This window comes from Haematobia irritans, chromosome 1, assembly GCF_050003625.1.
Source record: "Haematobia irritans isolate KBUSLIRL chromosome 1, ASM5000362v1, whole genome shotgun sequence".
In the NCBI taxonomy this organism is placed as follows: domain Eukaryota; kingdom Metazoa; phylum Arthropoda; class Insecta; order Diptera; family Muscidae; genus Haematobia; species Haematobia irritans.
In genome coordinates, this window is record NC_134397.1 from 101,126,804 (window position 1) to 101,146,903 (window position 20,100).

General features: G+C 36.4%; 2 protein-coding genes across 2 annotated transcripts; both read right to left on the minus strand.

Annotated features, from left to right (window-relative positions):
* Positions 1-2,937: 2,937 nt before the first annotated feature.
* Positions 2,938-9,074, minus strand: LOC142229475 (uncharacterized). The gene is made up of 3 exons (XM_075300039.1): positions 5,922-9,074; positions 3,671-5,848; positions 2,938-2,994 (listed from the first exon to the last, which is right to left on the minus strand). Exons 1-3 carry the CDS (start codon positions 9,072-9,074, stop codon positions 2,938-2,940), a joined length of 5,388 nt encoding a protein of 1,795 aa, XP_075156154.1.
* Positions 9,071-18,463, minus strand: LOC142229484 (uncharacterized). Its single transcript, XM_075300047.1, has 5 exons — positions 17,718-18,463; positions 16,086-17,571; positions 13,264-15,918; positions 11,727-12,076; positions 9,071-9,086 (listed from the first exon to the last, which is right to left on the minus strand). The coding sequence occupies exons 1-5, from the start codon at positions 18,461-18,463 to the stop codon at positions 9,071-9,073; spliced, it is 5,253 nt and encodes a 1,750-aa protein (XP_075156162.1).
* Positions 18,464-20,100: the final 1,637 nt, after the last annotated feature.

Here is a 20,100-nt window from a genome sequence, read left to right on the forward strand (position 1 = left end):
CACTTCTCCAGCAAATACCTCTTGTTCTTCCTCAATTGGCCCGGAAGCGTCGTCATCCAAAGTCATATCATCAAGTAAAGGCTCAATATATATTCCTCTGGCTTCTTCACTCAAACGCAGATATTGTCTTTCAGTTAAAAATTCTTTGTTGCGGTTCATTTTTCTTCAACTTCATTGTACAACAGTTTAACTTATCATGACGAAATGTGTAACTGTACACTTGCTACAAAAAAACACAAACAAATCACATACATGGAATTTGTACAGTTGAGACGTTAAAACTAAGCGTTTCTAATAATCTGCGACGATATATACTAGTTTATTTGAAAATGAACGAAAAAAATGCACTAGGTACCCGGGTGCCCTGGTTATGGACTCCTGTTCATCCAGCTGGTTATGGACCGTAGGGTTAAATTCACCCAACTACTGGGCGATTCATCCTTATTTAATTTATATTAAACGTGGGCTTCGAAATAATGCACATTAAAAGTTTGGTATGTACATACATTAAAGAATTGAATTATTAGAGACATTTTTACAATGCAAACTCAAATTTTATAATTTCAAAGAATTTTCTTCGTAGAAACGAATATTTTTACCTTTTTTTTAAATCAACGCAGTATATTTCGTAAAAGATCATAAATTCGTAAAAATTCTTTAAAATATAATATATGAAAAAAAAAAATTAAAAGCAGGAGTATTTTACAAACGAATTTTTCAATGAAAATTCCATTGTTTAAACAAAAAATATATATGGAGAGTAGTTAATGAAGAATGTAAACATAATGAATAGAAGTAGGTGTATGTTATTTATATGCATTGTCCATACATTGTTCATAGATACTTAAAAACGACGCGCGGATTCATTGAACATTTCAAGTTGGCTGTCTCCCAGCATAATTCCGGTGCTATGTTAATGTTCAAATTGAAAATCAGTTTATTTTCATTGTTAAATAAGTAATACACTGAAACAAATCCGTAGTTAAACTAATGATAAATGTAACTTATTTTTATTGCAGAGAAATTATTTTATTGGGGCTTAGCCCCCCATGAAATTTTGAAATTCTCGACTCAAGAATTTAAAACGAAACTGGCGTGATAAGTAAAATTATATGTACTTAATTATTACACATAATGTGTGAATAAATTGGGGAGAAATTTAGCAAAAATTTTACGTATATGAGCAAAGGCCAAATGTGCAAATAGCATTGTCATGTATACACTCAAAGAAATGTGTACCCACCACGAAGGAAAATGTGGAAATTTTTAACAAAACTTATTATTACAAAGCCCGCTGTCACGCCGATATGACAAAATAAGTAAATATTTATCGCCAAATTGAAGAAATTTTATAAGACATAATTATTTTTTTTACTTGTTAAAGAAAATTTCGTTGTTTGGAGGAAAAATCTTGGAGTTCACAATAGAAATTCAGAACTATTTTGTGGGAAATACGAATTTAGTAAATCTTTATAATATATAATTATAATTATAACAAAAAATTTTTAAAGTCAAGGAAACTTTCTCATATTGGAGAAATTTTTACTAAAACATAATAATTGCCATTACCTAAAATAGAGTTAAATTGGCTTTGGTGACCTGGAGGGTTAAATTTTTTGAGTGTTGTAGTTTTCCCTAAAGAAGGGTATAAAGTTCGAGTTTTGAAGCTAAAATAAAAAATGAATTTGTAAAAACAGAATAAATTATATGTATTTAACACATTTTATTATAACTTGAAAGGGAAATGATGTATCAATTCAAAAATTAGTCCGTTTTTGCATGGTTCAAATACATATCAATTTTATTGTTTCATCACCTTCTCCTGATGTTCTTTGAGCTACATAAATAGAAATTTTGACGTTTTTCGTCATATAACATTTAATGCATTTACATATTTGAATCTTATTTCGACTCATAAAAATTTAAGATTTTGTACGGTATAAATAACATAACACAGTACAACACAATTCCAAACAAAAAATCACTTATCCTAGCCGAAAGAACTAGATGAGAGGAACAAAGTAATTTCTGGATTTTGCTAGATTGGTTGCTGTTCGTTTTTATGAGCCTCTATACTTTTTTCGCCAAATTCGATGTTGAGCACTTTTTTTTGCAATTTTCTTCTAATTTTCGCATGGTCATAGCCAGTGTTACCGTTATGCCACTTTAGTGGCAAATTTGCCACTTTTTCATGCGGTGATACTTTTGTGCCACTAAATGTGTTACTTTTTACTATTTTGCGCCACTTTTTTGTCATACTGTGCCACTTTTTACATAAATTCATATCTAATGTAATATATTTTACACGTTTCGATCACAGATAGCGTTAAGATTACAGATATGAATAGATTATTCACAAATAATTGGGCTCACAAGTCGAATACTATATTTGTGAGCATGTTTCCTTTAGATATATATATATATATATATATATATATATATATATATATATATATATATATATATATATATATATATATATATATATATATATATATATATATATATATATATATATATATATATATATATATATATATATATATATATATATATATATATATATATATATATATATATATATATATATATATATATATATATATATATATATATATATATATATATATATATATATATATATATATATATATATATATATATATGTTTAGGGGATGATTCGAAGAGAAATTGGCTGGATAAAGGTCTAGATGGCTGCAAAACACCAATAATAATTTATGAAACCACTCGATTTGGACAAAATGTTTCCTCGAAGAAGGATAGAAAAAGAAAATGTGGAAACAAAAGGGTTAGAATGGTGGAAGTATCCCTGATTGAAATGATGGAAATTACCGTGTTGTTCGTTTCGATGTTAAATACAAAGTAACACTTTATTTAGGCAAGAACTTAACAACTAACATTTGTTTGACGTATTCATTATCTTAACGAATGCAGGGCAACGCCACCTGCATTTGAACTTATGGCAAATCTTAGCTTTAAAGAGTCGCTTATTACAATTAGGGATGCAATTCTGTGACACAAACATTCCGGGCCCCTTGATGGTACCATCAAAAAAAAAGTTATTTAAAAGTATATATAGAAAGTTCGAATAAAGAGTTCAATAAAAAAACCAACCATCCCAAGATGGAGTTCTGTGCCATCAGCCTGCCTTCTTGATTGGGCATCACACCGCCGAGGATAAGCTTAGGTTAAACATCTGCTGACGGCAAAGTATGTGTTACTATTGAAACTGCAGAGTCAGTTTTACGTGATCGACTTGGAAGCTTTTGGTGGAGAAGCGTGTGATGCAGTTTTCGACAAATGTGACATCCAGTATTGGAAAAACATCCAGAGCTTGAGTGTTCATGCGCTAAACAGTTTGTACAATAGTTAAACTTCTCTACAGCTTTTTTCCGTTGGTAGGGACCCATGGATAGAAATCGTTTACAAAGACGCAATGGGTGATATTTTTTGCAGATCCGACACTGGAAGGCTCGCTTGTACGTTGTGGGTCGCTTTGGTGTCAAAGACCTATTTTTTATGATTCTAGGCATCCTGAAATTAAAATAAGCTACAAATAAACGTTTATAGAAAATTTAATGAGACGGTAGGAAGGACTTGATTTGGGAGAAGTGAGTGTGCCACTTAGCTAAATTGTTGGAAGAATTACCAGCTTTACAATGGGTCGAGTTATTACACCTTTCGCTGTGTATACATCAACTACTCTTACTCGCTTGTCTTTTCCTGGGTATAGTTTTACAACTCGACCAATTCGCCATTCGTTGGGTGGAAGGTTTTCATCACGAATGACAACGACAGAATCAATTTCTATATCCTTTTCGGGATTTTTCCATTTATTTCTCTTATGGAGTTCCCTTAAGTATTCGGTTTTCCATCGTTGACAGAAGTGTTGCTGAAGAACTTTGACGCGCTGCCAACGATTAACAACCGATTCGGGATGAGTATCATAAGAAGGTTCTGGAGGGGCCAATAAGGGTCCACCAGTAAGGAAGTGTCCTGGCGTAAGCGGATTCAGATCCGTGGGATCTTCTGACATTCTGGATATTGGTCTGGAATTTAGGCAGGATTCGATTTTTGATAAGAGAGTGCAAAATTCTTCAAAAGAATAAGTGAAACCCCCGGAAATTTTCTTGAAATGGTTCTTAAAACTTTTCACTCCGGCTTCCCATAAACCACCCATGTGTGGTGCACCGGGAGGAACGAAATGCCAGGAGAGTTGCTGGTGGGCAAATTGTGACACAATATTAGATCGAGAGGCTATTAGGAAATCCTTAACAATTTCCCGTGATGCCCCAACAAAATTCTTTCCGTTGTCAGAATAAATGTTAAGGGGACACCCTCGTCTGGCTATGAAACGTTGAAAAGCGGCTAAGAAAGTGGAAGTAGATAACGAGGAAGTGGCTTCCAGATGAATTGCTTTGGTAGCAAAACACACGAACAAACATACATAGCCTTTGGAAATTTTTGAACCTCGTCCAGAAAAACTCTTAATATCAAACGGGCCGGCAAAATCCACACCCGTATTATGAAATGGACGCTTAAGGATAGTTCGGGCGGGAGGAAGAGCAGCCATGAGCTGAGTTTGAAGTTTTCTTCTGTGAAGGACACATATTTTGCACTTATGAATGATAGTTTTGATCAAGTTTTTTAACTTCGGAATCCAGAATTGGAGTCTAACAATATTGAGGACCTGTTGATTACCGCCGTGGAGACTTAGGACGTGAGTAAATTGGACTAAAAGTCGGCTAAAAGGACAGTTGTACGGAAGAATGATTGGATAACGTTCATTATAACTCAGGGCTGGTGAATAAGCTAATCGACCAAATGCACGAATAATGCCATGACCATCTAGGAAAGGGTTAAGACTGTTGATAGAGGATGATTTTGGAATCGTTTTCTTCTGAAGTAAAGCTTCATGAACGTCAGGGAAATATTTCACTTGGGAAAGAACAATTAATTTGTCTCTTACTTTCGTGACCTCTGTAGCAGTTAAATCGGTTGAATCAAATGAGAATGAATGGCGATATTTTGGATGGGTTCTGAGGAAAAATCTGTAAACGTAGCATATGACTCGAATGGCATGTTGGAAAGACGAAAAACGTTCAAGAAGATCTATGTCACTGGAATCAGTAACAAAGTGTACCCTTACAACTTTTTGCTCTAAATCAGTCTCAGATGGAAAGTCATTACATAAAGGCCAACAGTTTGGTGGTTCTACCAACCAATGCGGTCCTGACCACCATAATGAATTGTTGACTAAGTCCTTCGGATAAACACCTCGGCTGGCCAAGTCCGCAGGATTTGATCGGGTATCTATGTGAAACCAGTTGTCCACACCTACTTTGTTGTATATCAGCGACTCACGATTGGCAACAAAAGTTTTCCAATGACATGCAGGTTTTCGTAGCCAGGCTAGGACTATAGTGGAGTCGGTCCATTTATAAATCTCGTAGTTCGTTACCTTCATAGATGGAACAACAGATTCGACGACATCTGCTAATAAGGCAGCTCCACAAAGTTCGAGTTTTGGAATCGAAAGTGATTTAACCGGAGCCACTCGAGATTTGGAAGTCAACAAATTGATGCAGACAGAGTCGTTTTCTAATTGGATGCGGGTATATATTACCGCAGCATAAGCATTTTCTGATGCATCACAAAATGCATGAAATTGAAGGCTACATATGGGGGAGTAGGAAATCCATCGAGGTATTTGAATGGAATTGGTGGACGAAAAATTTTGTAAGAACTGTACCCAGTCTTGAAAGCACTTGGGTGTGATATCCTCGTCCCAAGCAACTTTGGAAAGCCACACATTTCGCATAAGAATCTTAGCGAGGATTACAATAGGAGATAGCCATCCCGCTGGATCAAATATCCTTGATATCTCCGAAAGTACTTGCCTTTTGGTATACCTCGTTCTTGGTGATTCTTGGCATAAGAATCTTAGCGAGGATTACAATAGGAGATAGCCATCCCGCTGGATCAAATATCCTTGATATCTCCGAAAGTACTTGCCTTTTGGTATACCTCGTTCTTGGTGATAAAGCCTGAATGTCAAAAAGGAAACAATCGGACATGGCATTCCATTTAACTCCTAGGGTTTTGATTTGACTAGAGTCATCGAAGACTAGGAAATCTTGTTTCAGAACATGTTCCTTTGGCAATGATTGTAGAAGTTTGGCTGAATTTGATGTCCATTTTCTTAAAGGAAAGCACGCGGAATTCAGAGCGGAAACCAGTTGATTTTTTGCCTCAAAGGCCGTTTGGAGATCATGGCATCCGCTAAGAACATCATCAACGTACATGTCATCACGAATTATTTGACTAGCCATAGGATGTGAATCACTACAATCATTTGACAGTTGTAATAACGTTCTAATTGCCAAGTATGGTGCCGCATTAACCCCAAAAGTGACTGTCTGTAATTCAAAATCCTCAATTTGGTCATTGGGATTGGAACGAAAAAGAATTCTTTGAAATCTTGAGTCTTTTGGATTAACACGTATCTGCCGGTACATCTTTTCGATGTCCGCACTAAAAACGAAGCGATAAAATCGCCATCGTAAAAGAAGTAACGTCAAATCGTTTTGGAGGATTGGTCCTGGATATAGGACGTCATTCAATGATGTACCTGAAGAGCTGGGGCAAGAGGCATTGAATACAACTCTTACCTTTGTAGTGGTCCTATCAGGCTTAATCACAGCATGATGAGGAAGATAGTAGTGCGTAGGAAAATTTTCATAGGCAGGCGTAGGAACTTTCACCATATGACCCAAATCTATATATTCGTGTACAACCGAATCGTATTGCTCTTTCTGGTCCATGTTTCTCAATAACCGAGATTCATTTCTCAAGAATTGAGCTTTTGCGATAGATCTCGATGGACCTATTGAAAGGGAACTTTCTGTAAACGATGGCTTAAACGGAAGAGACACTATATACCGACCGTTTACATCCCGTGTAGTGGTATCAGAATATAATTTTTCGCAAAATGAATCCGAATCAGAAATGTGAGGTTTTTGCGGAACTTCCTCCACCTCCCAAAAACGCTTCAGCTGTTTTTCCAAATTTGTTTCTGTACAAAAGGATACAACTGTGGAAAATGATGATATTTTGGGATGTGACTGAACAGGTCCAGTTACTATCCACCCAAATACCGTCTCCTGAGCAATCAGAGAGCCACAAATATTACGATGAACATTTTCCAACATAATACTGTTGAATAAATCCGCACCAATCAATAAATCGATTCGGTCACTTTCGTAGAACTTTGGGTCAGCGAGTTGAATATCAGGGAAATTTGTTAGAACGGAACGATTAATGGAAGTACTTGGAAGATCGCCTGAAAGTCGCGGAACAACTAAAGCCCTAACGTCTACCTCAAAATCTGAGGTAAAACGGGGGCATATTGAAAATGTTGCCAATTTTCTAGCTTTTGCGGATGTGACACCATTAAGGCCAGCAATTTCGGCGTCAATAGATTGAAATGGTAATTTAAGGATATTGAAAACGCGTTCAGAAATAAAAGAACCTTGAGATCCGGAATCAATCAAGGCTCTAACGAAATATTTCACCCCGATATGGGTGATTTGAACTAAAGCTGTGCCGAGCAATACATGGTGAGAATGTGAAGCAAAACACGATTGGATTCTGCCAGATGTCGAAGGCTGTAAAGATATAGGCTCAGTATTCACATAATTAGTGGTTGTCGGAGGAACCGTGGACTGTATTGGATGGGGATTTGGAACCTGAACTTGACAGCCTGGGTTCGGTATGGACCGCACAGCCTGCGATGAGTTAAAGTCACGGTGTAAAAGCGTATTATGCCTTTTTCCACATGAGAAGCAGTTATGTGGACTTTTGCAATCCTTTACACCATGGGCTTTAGCAAAACAATTCAGACATAAGTTCTGTCTACGAATGTACGAGACTTTATCCTCGACATTCATGTTAAGAAACTTCGGACATTTGCGGATCGTATGAGATTCGTTGGAACATAAATTACATAAAGGATTCGATGAGGAAGAAGAAATTTTTGTATGGTTGGTATTAACCTTCTTGCTCATCGATGAAATTACTTTCCTAGAATAGGAAGGAGATTTCTCAGTCTTAGAAGGTCCATTAATTTCGCTGATGGTTTCCAGAGTCTGATAACGACTAGACAAAAAACAATCCAAGTCATTCCAACTCGACAAATCCTTTTTGTTCAGAATTGATTGTTCCCACAATGAAAGAGTAACACGAGGTAGCTTCGTTGAGCAAATGTATACAAAAATTGCATCCCAGCTGGAGACATCAATGTCATACATTTTTAAGGATGAAATGCAGGAATTAATGTCCCTCTGAATGCATTTAATTTCCTCGCTCGATTCGGTATTAATCGGTGTCAGATTGAAAAGCTGTCGGAGCTGGCTGTGGACCAGCATCCTTTTGTTTTCGAATCTATCCCTTAGATTAGCCCATGCAATATCAAAGCCACTATTGGTTAAGGGACATTTCTTGACGATGTCATGCGCCTCTCCTTCAGTTTTCTTTCTCAAATGAAAAAGTTTCTGAACCTTTGAGAGGCCGGAATTATTAACATATATGGCGGAGAACATGTCTCGGAAAGAAGGCCATGATTGATAGTCTCCCCGAAACGACTCCGTATCGCAAGCAGGCAAATGGAAATTCGAATTTTGGACAGTAGTTCTTGGAACTTCAGATCGATTAAGGATATCGGAACTAATTTTTGAAACAACTCGGACATAAGTATCATAGGAACTGTGAAATCTAGCATTTACACTATCTTGAAGGGAATTCCCTTCCTCTGAGTCAGTATCCAATGATTTATCCCCTTTGCCCTTTGCCTTATCTTCCTTCTTTTCCTCTTTATCAAAGTGGTCAATACATTTGTCGTAAAGACCTTTAATAGTGGACCACATAGACTTTAATTCCTCTCGATGGACTTCGAGAGAATAAATAGTCGAGTCGGAAATGACTGCATCGGTCAATTCCTGTTCGAATTTGACCAATTTATCATTGGCCCGAATAAATTTTTCCAATGCGCTCATGGTAATTCAGAACTGCAAAGGAACGAAAAAATAGGCAGAAAACGGGTACAAATAAAGATACTGACCAAAAGAAACTAAAGATTTGTAACAACTTCCAAAAAACAGAAGAAAAGGAAAAATATTCGAAATATATTGACTATTGTAGTCGGACAAGTTAATATTTCATCAGCGTTATGAAACGTATGTGACAACCTTGGGTTAGATCACTTCTCTAACACAAAACCGTAAAGTCAATCATAGATTCCAAAGAAGCCAATTTTTGAAATAAAGCAAAAATACTATAAGTATTACACCTTAAACCCATAAAATTGGACGACAGGGTAACCACAATATAATTTGTATGAAACAAAACGCATTGATTCATAGATCTTAGAAAAGAAAAGCCGATCGCCGTTCAAAATATCTTAACACACTTCAAAACATCGAACAATGAAAGAGAAATACGAATTATTTCATATTCAATATATTTAAAAAATGTAGGAGTGTTCCAACTATTTTTAAGAAATTTTGTTTCTAATATATGTTTACATGCAACAAATTAAATTTAAAAAAAAAAAAATAGTTAGAAAATGTATTTCTTTTATCGAAAAAATATTTTATTAGAATGGTAGTAAATTGTGCAACAATATTTTATTTTTTGGATTGCCAAGCTGGTCACCTTAATATGATAGCATTAAAATTTACTCTGTTTTGCACTCTTATTCATCCATGAACGTATGGGCCTGAATACCAATTTTGGATGTAAGGATTTATGGGAAAAAATAACCAGCAATCTAAATTACCAATATTTCAAGGAATATTTAATCGTCTTTAACCAATTTTTTTTTTTTATGTCATAGTTATTCTTGTCGATGACTATCTCATATTCATGTTGAATCTGTGAATTATCGATCACCGAGCTATTTAATTATCGAAGGGAATATGGAAATGAACCAATTGTCATTTCTATGGTAAGAGCAATTGAGTGTGATAAGTTAGACTTAGTTTAGTTCAAACAAATTCACTCGTTCCCTCTTTGTACGTTGATATGGGAGAAGGAACATGGGTATAATGTAAAATGAGAATAAAGCGGGAGCGGGAAAGAAATATGTTGGGAGAGAAGTAATAAATATATGTATGTATGTACGTACCAATTAAGAAACAGGTTTTGGTTTACGTAACGGTTTCAGCCAATGTGGAGACTTGAACTTTTCTATCTTTTGGTTGTTCCTTCGCACAATATTATATATATATGTATATAAAAAATTAACGTGTATATATGGACACTTAATATTTCAGGTTATGTTTTCGAACATATCATAGCAAAATACTTATTATTCCCTTCTTTCTTTTTTCTAGTTGTACCAATGTGGCAAAAATATCACACATAAAGAAATATACCTAAAGCACACATGTGATCACTTTGACGCCTTTTTCACTTTCTCCTTTTTTATTTTCTTTTTGTATTTGCCATTTATTGCAACTCTTAAAGAATTAAGATAGAAATTATTTTTTCAGAACATGGAAAATGGTAACATTGGGAAAGACACTCGTTTAATTTTTAAAGCTTTCATATGAATTTTATATGAATTGAGAATTTTAAACGATTTTTTTTTTCTTTTGCTCGGAAAATGGCGAATATCTAAAATACCTTAGTAATATTCGGTTCGCTTAGAAATGCTCGTGGATTTTATGGAATTTTTGAACCGCACAATTTTTTCTTTGGAATTTAAGCTTTTATAGCATATATAAAATTTGTATTATGCGTTTTACTTTTGCACATTTAGAATTTGGGGAACTCTCGTTAAAAAACGAAATCGCAAAAAAAAGAATAATTCGACTGACTCATTCATTCGCGCCTTTTCTATTGCCGTTCAACACAATACTATTTGCTTAATCGAAACGTACATACCATTGAAGACAATATAGAGACAAATGCAAACCTGGGACAGATGGGAATGTGGGATATGCTCCTGAGTGATTAAATCAAGTAGTGTCTAGGGATTACTGTTATGCAACCGGTACCAACTTCTTGCAGAAATCCGGTTCGAAGGACCAAAAATTTTTAGGGGATGCTTCGAAGAGAAATTGGCTGGATAAAGGTCTAGATGGCTGCAAAACACCAATAATAATTTATGAAACCACTCGATTTGGACCAAATGTTTCCTCGAAGAAGGATAGAAAAAGAAAATGTGGAAACAAAAGGGTTAGAATGGTGGAAGTATCCCTGATTGAAATGATGGAAATTACCGTGTTGCTCGTTTCGATGTTAAATACAAAGTAACACTTTATTTAGGCAAGAACTTAACAACTAACATTTGTTTGACGTATTCATTATCTTAACGAATGCAGGGCAACGCCACCTGCATTTGAACTTATGGCAAATCTTAGCTTTAAAGAGTCGCTTATTACAATTAGGGATGCAATTCTGTGACACAAACATTCCGGGCCCCTTGATGGTACCATCAAAAAAAAAGTTATTTAAAAGTATATATAGAAAGTTCGAATAAAGAGTTCAATAAAAAAACCAACCATCCCAAGATGGAGTTCTGTGCCATCAGCCTGCCTTCTTGATTGGGCATCACACCGCCGAGGATAAGCTTAGGTTAAACATCTGCTGAAATCGGCGCATTCTCATAAAATGTTGGGTCCGCCAGGATCAAATTTACGAACTTTTCCTTAAATGTAGAAGGCAAGGAATTTGAGGGGGTTTTCATTGCAATTCTGTTGTCAACACGGAAACTCGATGAAAATCTAGCTTTCGGATCAGACATGGCTCGAATTGATATTTGGCAGATAAATGTATTTTCCACACGGCTGGTAGAAATACCAAGCTTTGTGACCGTTGTCTGGGAAATGCGGCTTATGGCAGAGCCAGTGTCAATAAGGGCACGAATTGGGTGTAGACGACCTCCGTGTGCAATTTTCACAATAGCTGTAGGAAGAATGGTGACAGTTTGAGACGGCAAAGTATGTGTTACTATTGAAACTGCAGAGTCAGTTTTACGTGATCGACTTGGAAGCTTTTGGTGGAGAAGCGTGTGATGCAGTTTTCGACAAATGTGACATCCAGTATTGGAAAAACATCCAGAGCTTGAGTGTTCATGCGCTAAACAGTTTGTACAATAGTTAAACTTCTCTACAGCTTTTTTCCGTTGGTACACCCTCAAAAAAAATCGCTTCTTTAACATATGTTCCAAACATATTTTGCAGGAAGCACATATATTATTGGATACTGCCGAAACATTAGTATGTTTGTATTATGTGAACATATCATATGTTTGGAAGCATTTTGAGCCCACAAATATTATATGCTTGGAAGAATTTTTCCAAAAGACGATTGTGCTCATTGCCTAACATACTCGTAATTTTCACTTCCTCGAAATATTTTAGTTCTTGGCACCTTTTTCTGTAATACAAATAATGTTGAAGAAATTATTCACTTTTATAATTTTTTTCAAATTTTACCTTTCGCCTGCACGGAGAATCGAACCGAGGACTATACAGTTTGTAAGCCAACAAACTACCCACTGGACTACGTGGCTGTTATAGTCACCAGTAGATAATTATCGTTATAAGTTACACTTATATAGCATAGTTTGCAGCGCCCACGAGCCCATGCAAACATAACATTATTTAACAGAAACATACATTTGTTTGTTCCATCTCTATTTCTTTCTCTATACTCTCGCTGTCGCTTTGAATAAAATATCACAACATATGTATGTTTAGTCGAAATTTGTAAATTTATATATGTTTGCATTCACACATATGATTTTTATGAAACATTCATGCCCCAAACATAATATATTCTAACATATTAACATAGATGTCCCAAACATTTAGTGTTAGTTTAGGAACATTCCTTGTTTGCACTTAAATATATTGTGTTTTAAAATTGTGCCCGAAACACATTTTGTTTATATCGGAACATATGAAAAACATATTTTTCTAAGAGTGCAGGGACCCACGGATAGAAATCGTTTACAAAGACGCAATGGGTGATATTTTTTGCAGATCCGACACTGGAAGGCTCGCTTGTACATTGTGGGTCGCTTTGGTGTCAAAGACCTATTTTTTATGATTCTAGGCATCCTGAAATTAAAATAAGCTACAAATAAACGTTTATAGAAAATTTAATGAGACGGTAGGAAGGACTTGATTTGGGAGAAGTGAGTGTGCCACTTAGCTAAATTGTTGGAAGAATTACCAGCTTTACAATGGGTCGAGTTATTACACCTTTCGCTGTGTATACATCAACTACTCTTACTCGCTTGTCTTTTCCTGGGTATAGTTTTACAACTCGACCAATTCGCCATTCGTTGGGTGGAAGGTTTTCATCACGAATGACAACGACAGAATCAATTTCTATATCCTTTTCGGGATTTTTCCATTTATTTCTCTTATGGAGTTCCCTTAAGTATTCGGTTTTCCATCGTTGACAGAAGTGTTGCTGAAGAACTTTGACGCGCTGCCAACGATTAACAACCGATTCGGGATGAGTATCATAAGAAGGTTCTGGAGGGGCCAATAAGGGTCCACCAGTAAGGAAGTGTCCTGGCGTAAGCGGATTCAGATCCGTGGGATCTTCTGACATTCTGGATATTGGTCTGGAATTTAGGCAGGATTCGATTTTTGATAAGAGAGTGCAAAATTCTTCAAAAGAATAAGTGAAACCCCCGGAAATTTTCTTGAAATGGTTCTTAAAACTTTTCACTCCGGCTTCCCATAAACCACCCATGTGTGGTGCACCGGGAGGAACGAAATGCCAGGAGAGTTGCTGGTGGGCAAATTGTGACACAATATTAGATCGAGAGGCTATTAGGAAATCCTTAACAATTTCCCGTGATGCCCCAACAAAATTCTTTCCGTTGTCAGAATAAATGTTAAGGGGACACCCTCGTCTGGCTATGAAACGTTGAAAAGCGGCTAAGAAAGTGGAAGTAGATAACGAGGAAGTGGCTTCCAGATGAATTGCTTTGGTAGCAAAACACACGAACAAACATACATAGCCTTTGGAAATTTTTGAACCTCGTCCAGAAAAACTCTTAATATCAAACGGGCCGGCAAAATCCACACCCGTATTATGAAATGGACGCTTAAGGATAGTTCGGGCGGGAGGAAGAGCAGCCATGAGCTGAGTTTGAAGTTTTCTTCTGTGAAGGACACATATTTTGCACTTATGAATGATAGTTTTGATCAAGTTTTTTAACTTCGGAATCCAGAATTGGAGTCTAACAATATTGAGGACCTGTTGATTACCGCCGTGGAGACTTAGGACGTGAGTAAATTGGACTAAAAGTCGGCTAAAAGGACAGTTGTACGGAAGAATGATTGGATAACGTTCATTATAACTCAGGGCTGGTGAATAAGCTAATCGACCAAATGCACGAATAATGCCATGACCATCTAGGAAAGGGTTAAGACTGTTGATAGAGGATGATTTTGGAATCGTTTTCTTCTGAAGTAAAGCTTCATGAACGTCAGGGAAATATTTCACTTGGGAAAGAACAATTAATTTGTCTCTTACTTTCGTGACCTCTGTAGCAGTTAAATCGGTTGAATCAAATGAGAATGAATGGCGATATTTTGGATGGGTTCTGAGGAAAAATCTGTAAACGTAGCATATGACTCGAATGGCATGTTGGAAAGACGAAAAACGTTCAAGAAGATCTATGTCACTGGAATCAGTAACAAAGTGTACCCTTACAACTTTTTGCTCTAAATCAGTCTCAGATGGAAAGTCATTACATAAAGGCCAACAGTTTGGTGGTTCTACCAACCAATGCGGTCCTGACCACCATAATGAATTGTTGACTAAGTCCTTCGGATAAACACCTCGGCTGGCCAAGTCCGCAGGATTTGATCGGGTATCTATGTGAAACCAGTTGTCCACACCTACTTTGTTGTATATCAGCGACACACGATTGGCAACAAAAGTTTTCCAATGACATGCAGGTTTTCGTAGCCAGGCTAGGACTATAGTGGAGTCGGTCCATTTATAAATCTCGTAGTTCGTTACCTTCATAGATGGAACAACAGATTCGACGACATCTGCTAATAAGGCAGCTCCACAAAGTTCGAGTTTTGGAATCGAAAGTGATTTAACCGGAGCCACTCGAGATTTGGAAGTCAACAAATTGATGCAGACAGAGTCGTTTTCTAATTGGATGCGGGTATATATTACCGCAGCATAAGCATTTTCTGATGCATCACAAAATGCATGAAATTGAAGGCTACATATGGGGGAGTAGGAAATCCATCGAGGTATTTGAATGGAATTGGTGGACGAAAAATTTTGTAAGAACTGTACCCAGTCTTGAAAGCACTTGGGTGTGATATCCTCGTCCCAAGCAACTTTGGAAAGCCACACATTTCGCATAAGAATCTTAGCGAGGATTACAATAGGAGATAGCCATCCCGCTGGATCAAATATCCTTGATATCTCCGAAAGTACTTGCCTTTTGGTATACCTCGTTCTTGGTGATAAAGCCTGAATGTCAAAAAGGAAACAATCGGACATGGCATTCCATTTAACTCCTAGGGTTTTGATTTGACTAGAGTCATCGAAGACTAGGAAATCTTGTTTCAGAACATGTTCCTTTGGCAATGATTGTAGAAGTTTGGCTGAATTTGATGTCCATTTTCTTAAAGGAAAGCACGCGGAATTCAGAGCGGAAACCAGTTGATTTTTTGCCTCAAAGGCCGTTTGGAGATCATGGCATCCGCTAAGAACATCATCAACGTACATGTCATCACGAATTATTTGACTAGCCATAGGATGTGAATCACTACAATCATTTGACAGTTGTAATAACGTTCTAATTGCCAAGTATGGTGCCGCATTAACCCCAAAAGTGACTGTCTGTAATTCAAAATCCTCAATTTGGTCATTGGGATTGGAACGAAAAAGAATTCTTTGAAATCTTGAAGTAACGTCAAATCGTTTTGGAGGATTGGTCCTGGATATAGGACGTCATTCAATGATGTACCTGAAGAGCTGGGGCAAGAGGCATTGAATACAACTCTTACCTTTGTAGTGGTCCTATCAGGCTTAATCACAGCATGATGAGGAAGATAGTAGTGCGTAGGAAAATTTTCATAGGCAGGCGTAGGAACTTTCACCATATGACCCAAATCTATATATTCGTGTACAACCGAATCGTATTGCTCTTTCTGGTCCATGTTTCTCAATAACCGAGATTCATTTCTCAAGAATTGAGCTTTTGCGATAGATCTCGATGGACCTATTGAAAGGGAACTTTCTGTAAACGATGGCTTAAACGGAAGAGACACTATATACCGACCGTTTACATCCCGTGTAGTGGTATCAGAATATAATTTTTCGCAAAATGAATCCGAATCAGAAATGTGAGGTTTTTGCGGAACTTCCTCCACCTCCCAAAAACGCTTCAGCTGTTTTTCCAAATTTGTTTCTGTACAAAAGGATACAACTGTGGAAAATGATGATATTTTGGGATGTGACTGAACAGGTCCAGTTACTATCCACCCAAATACCGTCTCCTGAGCAATCAGAGAGCCACAAATATTACGATGAACATTTTCCAACATAATACTGTTGAATAAATCCGCACCAATCAATAAATCGATTCGGTCACTTTCGTAGAACTTTGGGTCAGCGAGTTGAATATCAGGGAAATTTGTTAGAACGGAACGATTAATGGAAGTACTTGGAAGATCGCCTGAAAGTCGCGGAACAACTAAAGCCCTAACGTCTACCTCAAAATCTGAGGTAAAACGGGGGCATATTGAAAATGTTGCCAATTTTCTAGCTTTTGCGGATGTGACACCATTAAGGCCAGCAATTTCGGCGTCAATAGATTGAAATGGTAATTTAAGGATATTGAAAACGCGTTCAGAAATAAAAGAACCTTGAGATCCGGAATCAATCAAGGCTCTAACGAAATATTTCACCCCGATATGGGTGATTTGAACTAAAGCTGTGCCGAGCAATACATGGTGAGAATGTGAAGCAAAACACGATTGGATTCTGCCAGATGTCGAAGGCTGTAAAGATATAGGCTCAGTATTCACATAATTAGTGGTTGTCGGAGGAACCGTGGACTGTATTGGATGGGGATTTGGAACCTGAACTTGACAGCCTGGGTTCGGTATGGACCGCACAGCCTGCGATGAGTTAAAGTCACGGTGTAAAAGCGTATTATGCCTTTTTCCACATGAGAAGCAGTTATGTGGACTTTTGCAATCCTTTACACCATGGGCTTTAGCAAAACAATTCAGACATAAGTTCTGTCTACGAATGTACGAGACTTTATCCTCGACATTCATGTTAAGAAACTTCGGACATTTGCGGATCGTATGAGATTCGTTGGAACATAAATTACATAAAGGATTCGATGAGGAAGAAGAAATTTTTGTATGGTTGGTATTAACCTTCTTGCTCATCGATGAAATTACTTTCCTAGAATAGGAAGGAGATTTCTCAGTCTTAGAAGGTCCATTAATTTCGCTGATGGTTTCCAGAGTCTGATAACGACTAGACAAAAAACAATCCAAGTCATTCCAACTCGACAAATCCTTTTTGTTCAGAATTGATTGTTCCCACAATGAAAGAGTAACACGAGGTAGCTTCGTTGAGCAAATGTATACAAAAATTGCATCCCAGCTGGAGAAATGTCATACATTTTTAAGGATGAAATGCAGGAATTAATGTCCCTCTGAATGCATTTAATTTCCTCGCTCGATTCGGTATTAATCGGTGTCAGATTGAAAAGCTGTCGGAGCTGGCTGTGGACCAGCATCCTTTTGTTTTCGAATCTATCCCTTAGATTAGCCCATGCAATATCAAAGCCACTATTGGTTAAGGGACATTTCTTGACGATGTCATGCGCCTCTCCTTCAGTTTTCTTTCTCAAATGAAAAAGTTTCTGAACCTTTGAGAGGCCGGAATTATTAACATATATGGCGGAGAACATGTCTCGGAAAGAAGGCCATGATTGATAGTCTCCCCGAAACGACTCCGTATCGCAAGCAGGCAAATGGAAATTCGAATTTTGGACAGTAGTTCTTGGAACTTCAGATCGATTAAGGATATCGGAACTAATTTTTGAAACAACTCGGACATAAGTATCATAGGAACTGTGAAATCTAGCATTTACACTATCTTGAAGGGAATTCCCTTCCTCTGAGTCAGTATCCAATGATTTATCCCCTTTGCCCTTTGCCTTATCTTCCTTCTTTTCCTCTTTATCAAAGTGGTCAATACATTTGTCGTAAAGACCTTTAATAGTGGACCACATAGACTTTAATTCCTCTCGATGGACTTCGAGAGAATAAATAGTCGAGTCGGAAATGACTGCATCGGTCAATTCCTGTTCGAATTTGACCAATTTATCATTGGCCCGAATAAATTTTTCCAATGCGCTCATGGTAATTCAGAACTGCAAAGGAACGAAAAAATAGGCAGAAAACGGGTACAAATAAAGATACTGACCAAAAGAAACTAAAGATTTGTAACAACTTCCAAAAAACAGAAGAAAAGGAAAAATATTCGAAATATATTGACTATTGTAGTCGGACAAGTTAATATTTCATCAGCGTTATGAAACGTATGTGACAACCTTGGGTTAGATCACTTCTCTAACACAAAACCGTAAAGTCAATCATAGATTCCAAAGAAGCCAATTTTTGAAATAAAGCAAAAATACTATAAGTATTACACCTTAAACCCATAAAATTGGACGACAGGGTAACCACAATATAATTTGTATGAAACAAAACGCATTGATTCATAGATCTTAGAAAAGAAAAGCCGATCGCCGTTCAAAATATCTTAACACACTTCAAAACATCGAACAATGAAAGAGAAATACGAATTATTTCATATTCAATATATTTAAAAAATGTAGGAGTGTTCCAACTATTTTTAAGAAATTTTGTTTCTAATATATGTTTACATGCAACAAATTAAATTTAAAAAAAAAAAAATAGTTAGAAAATGTATTTCTTTTATCGAAAAAATATTTTATTAGAATGGTAGTAAATTGTGCAACAATATTTTATTTTTTGGATTGCCAAGCTGGTCACCTTAATATGATAGCATTAAAATTAACTCTGTTTTGCACTCTTATTCATCCATGAACGTATGGGCCTGAATACCAATTTTGGATGTAAGGATTTATGGGAAAAAATAACCAGCAATCTAAATTACCAATATTTCAAGGAATATTTAATCGTCTTTAACCAATTTTTTTTTTTTTATGTCATAGTTATTCTTGTCGATGACTATCTCATATTCATGTTGAATCTGTGAATTATCGATCACCGAGCTATTTAATTATCGAAGGGAATATGGAAATGAACCAATTGTCATTTCTATGGTAAGAGCAATTGAGTGTGATAAGTTAGACTTAGTTTAGTTCAAACAAATTCACTCGTTCCCTCTTTGTACGTTGATATGGGAGAAGGAACATGGGTATAATGTAAAATGAGAATAAAGCGGGAGCGGGAAAGAAATATGTTGGGAGAGAAGTAATAAATATATGTATGTATGTACGTACCAATTAAGAAACAGGTTTTGGTTTACGTAACGGTTTCAGCCAATGTGGAGACTTGAACTTTTCTATCTTTTGGTTGTTCCTTCGCACAATATTATATATATATGTATATAAAAAATTAACGTGTATATATGGACACTTAATATTTCAGGTTATGTTTTCGAACATATCATAGCAAAATACTTATTATTCCCTTCTTTCTTTTTTCTAGTTGTACCAATGTGGCAAAAATATCACACATAAAGAAATATACGTAAAGCACACATGTGATCACTTTGACGCCTTTTTCACTTTCTCCTTTTTTATTTTCTTTTTGTATTTGCCATTTATTGCAACTCTTAAAGAATTAAGATAGAAATTATTTTTTCAGAACATGGAAAATGGTAACATTGGGAAAGACACTCGTTTAATTTTTAAAGCTTTCATATGAATTTTATATGAATTGAGAATTTTAAACGATTTTTTTTTTCTTTTGCTCGGAAAATGGCGAATATCTAAAATACCTTAGT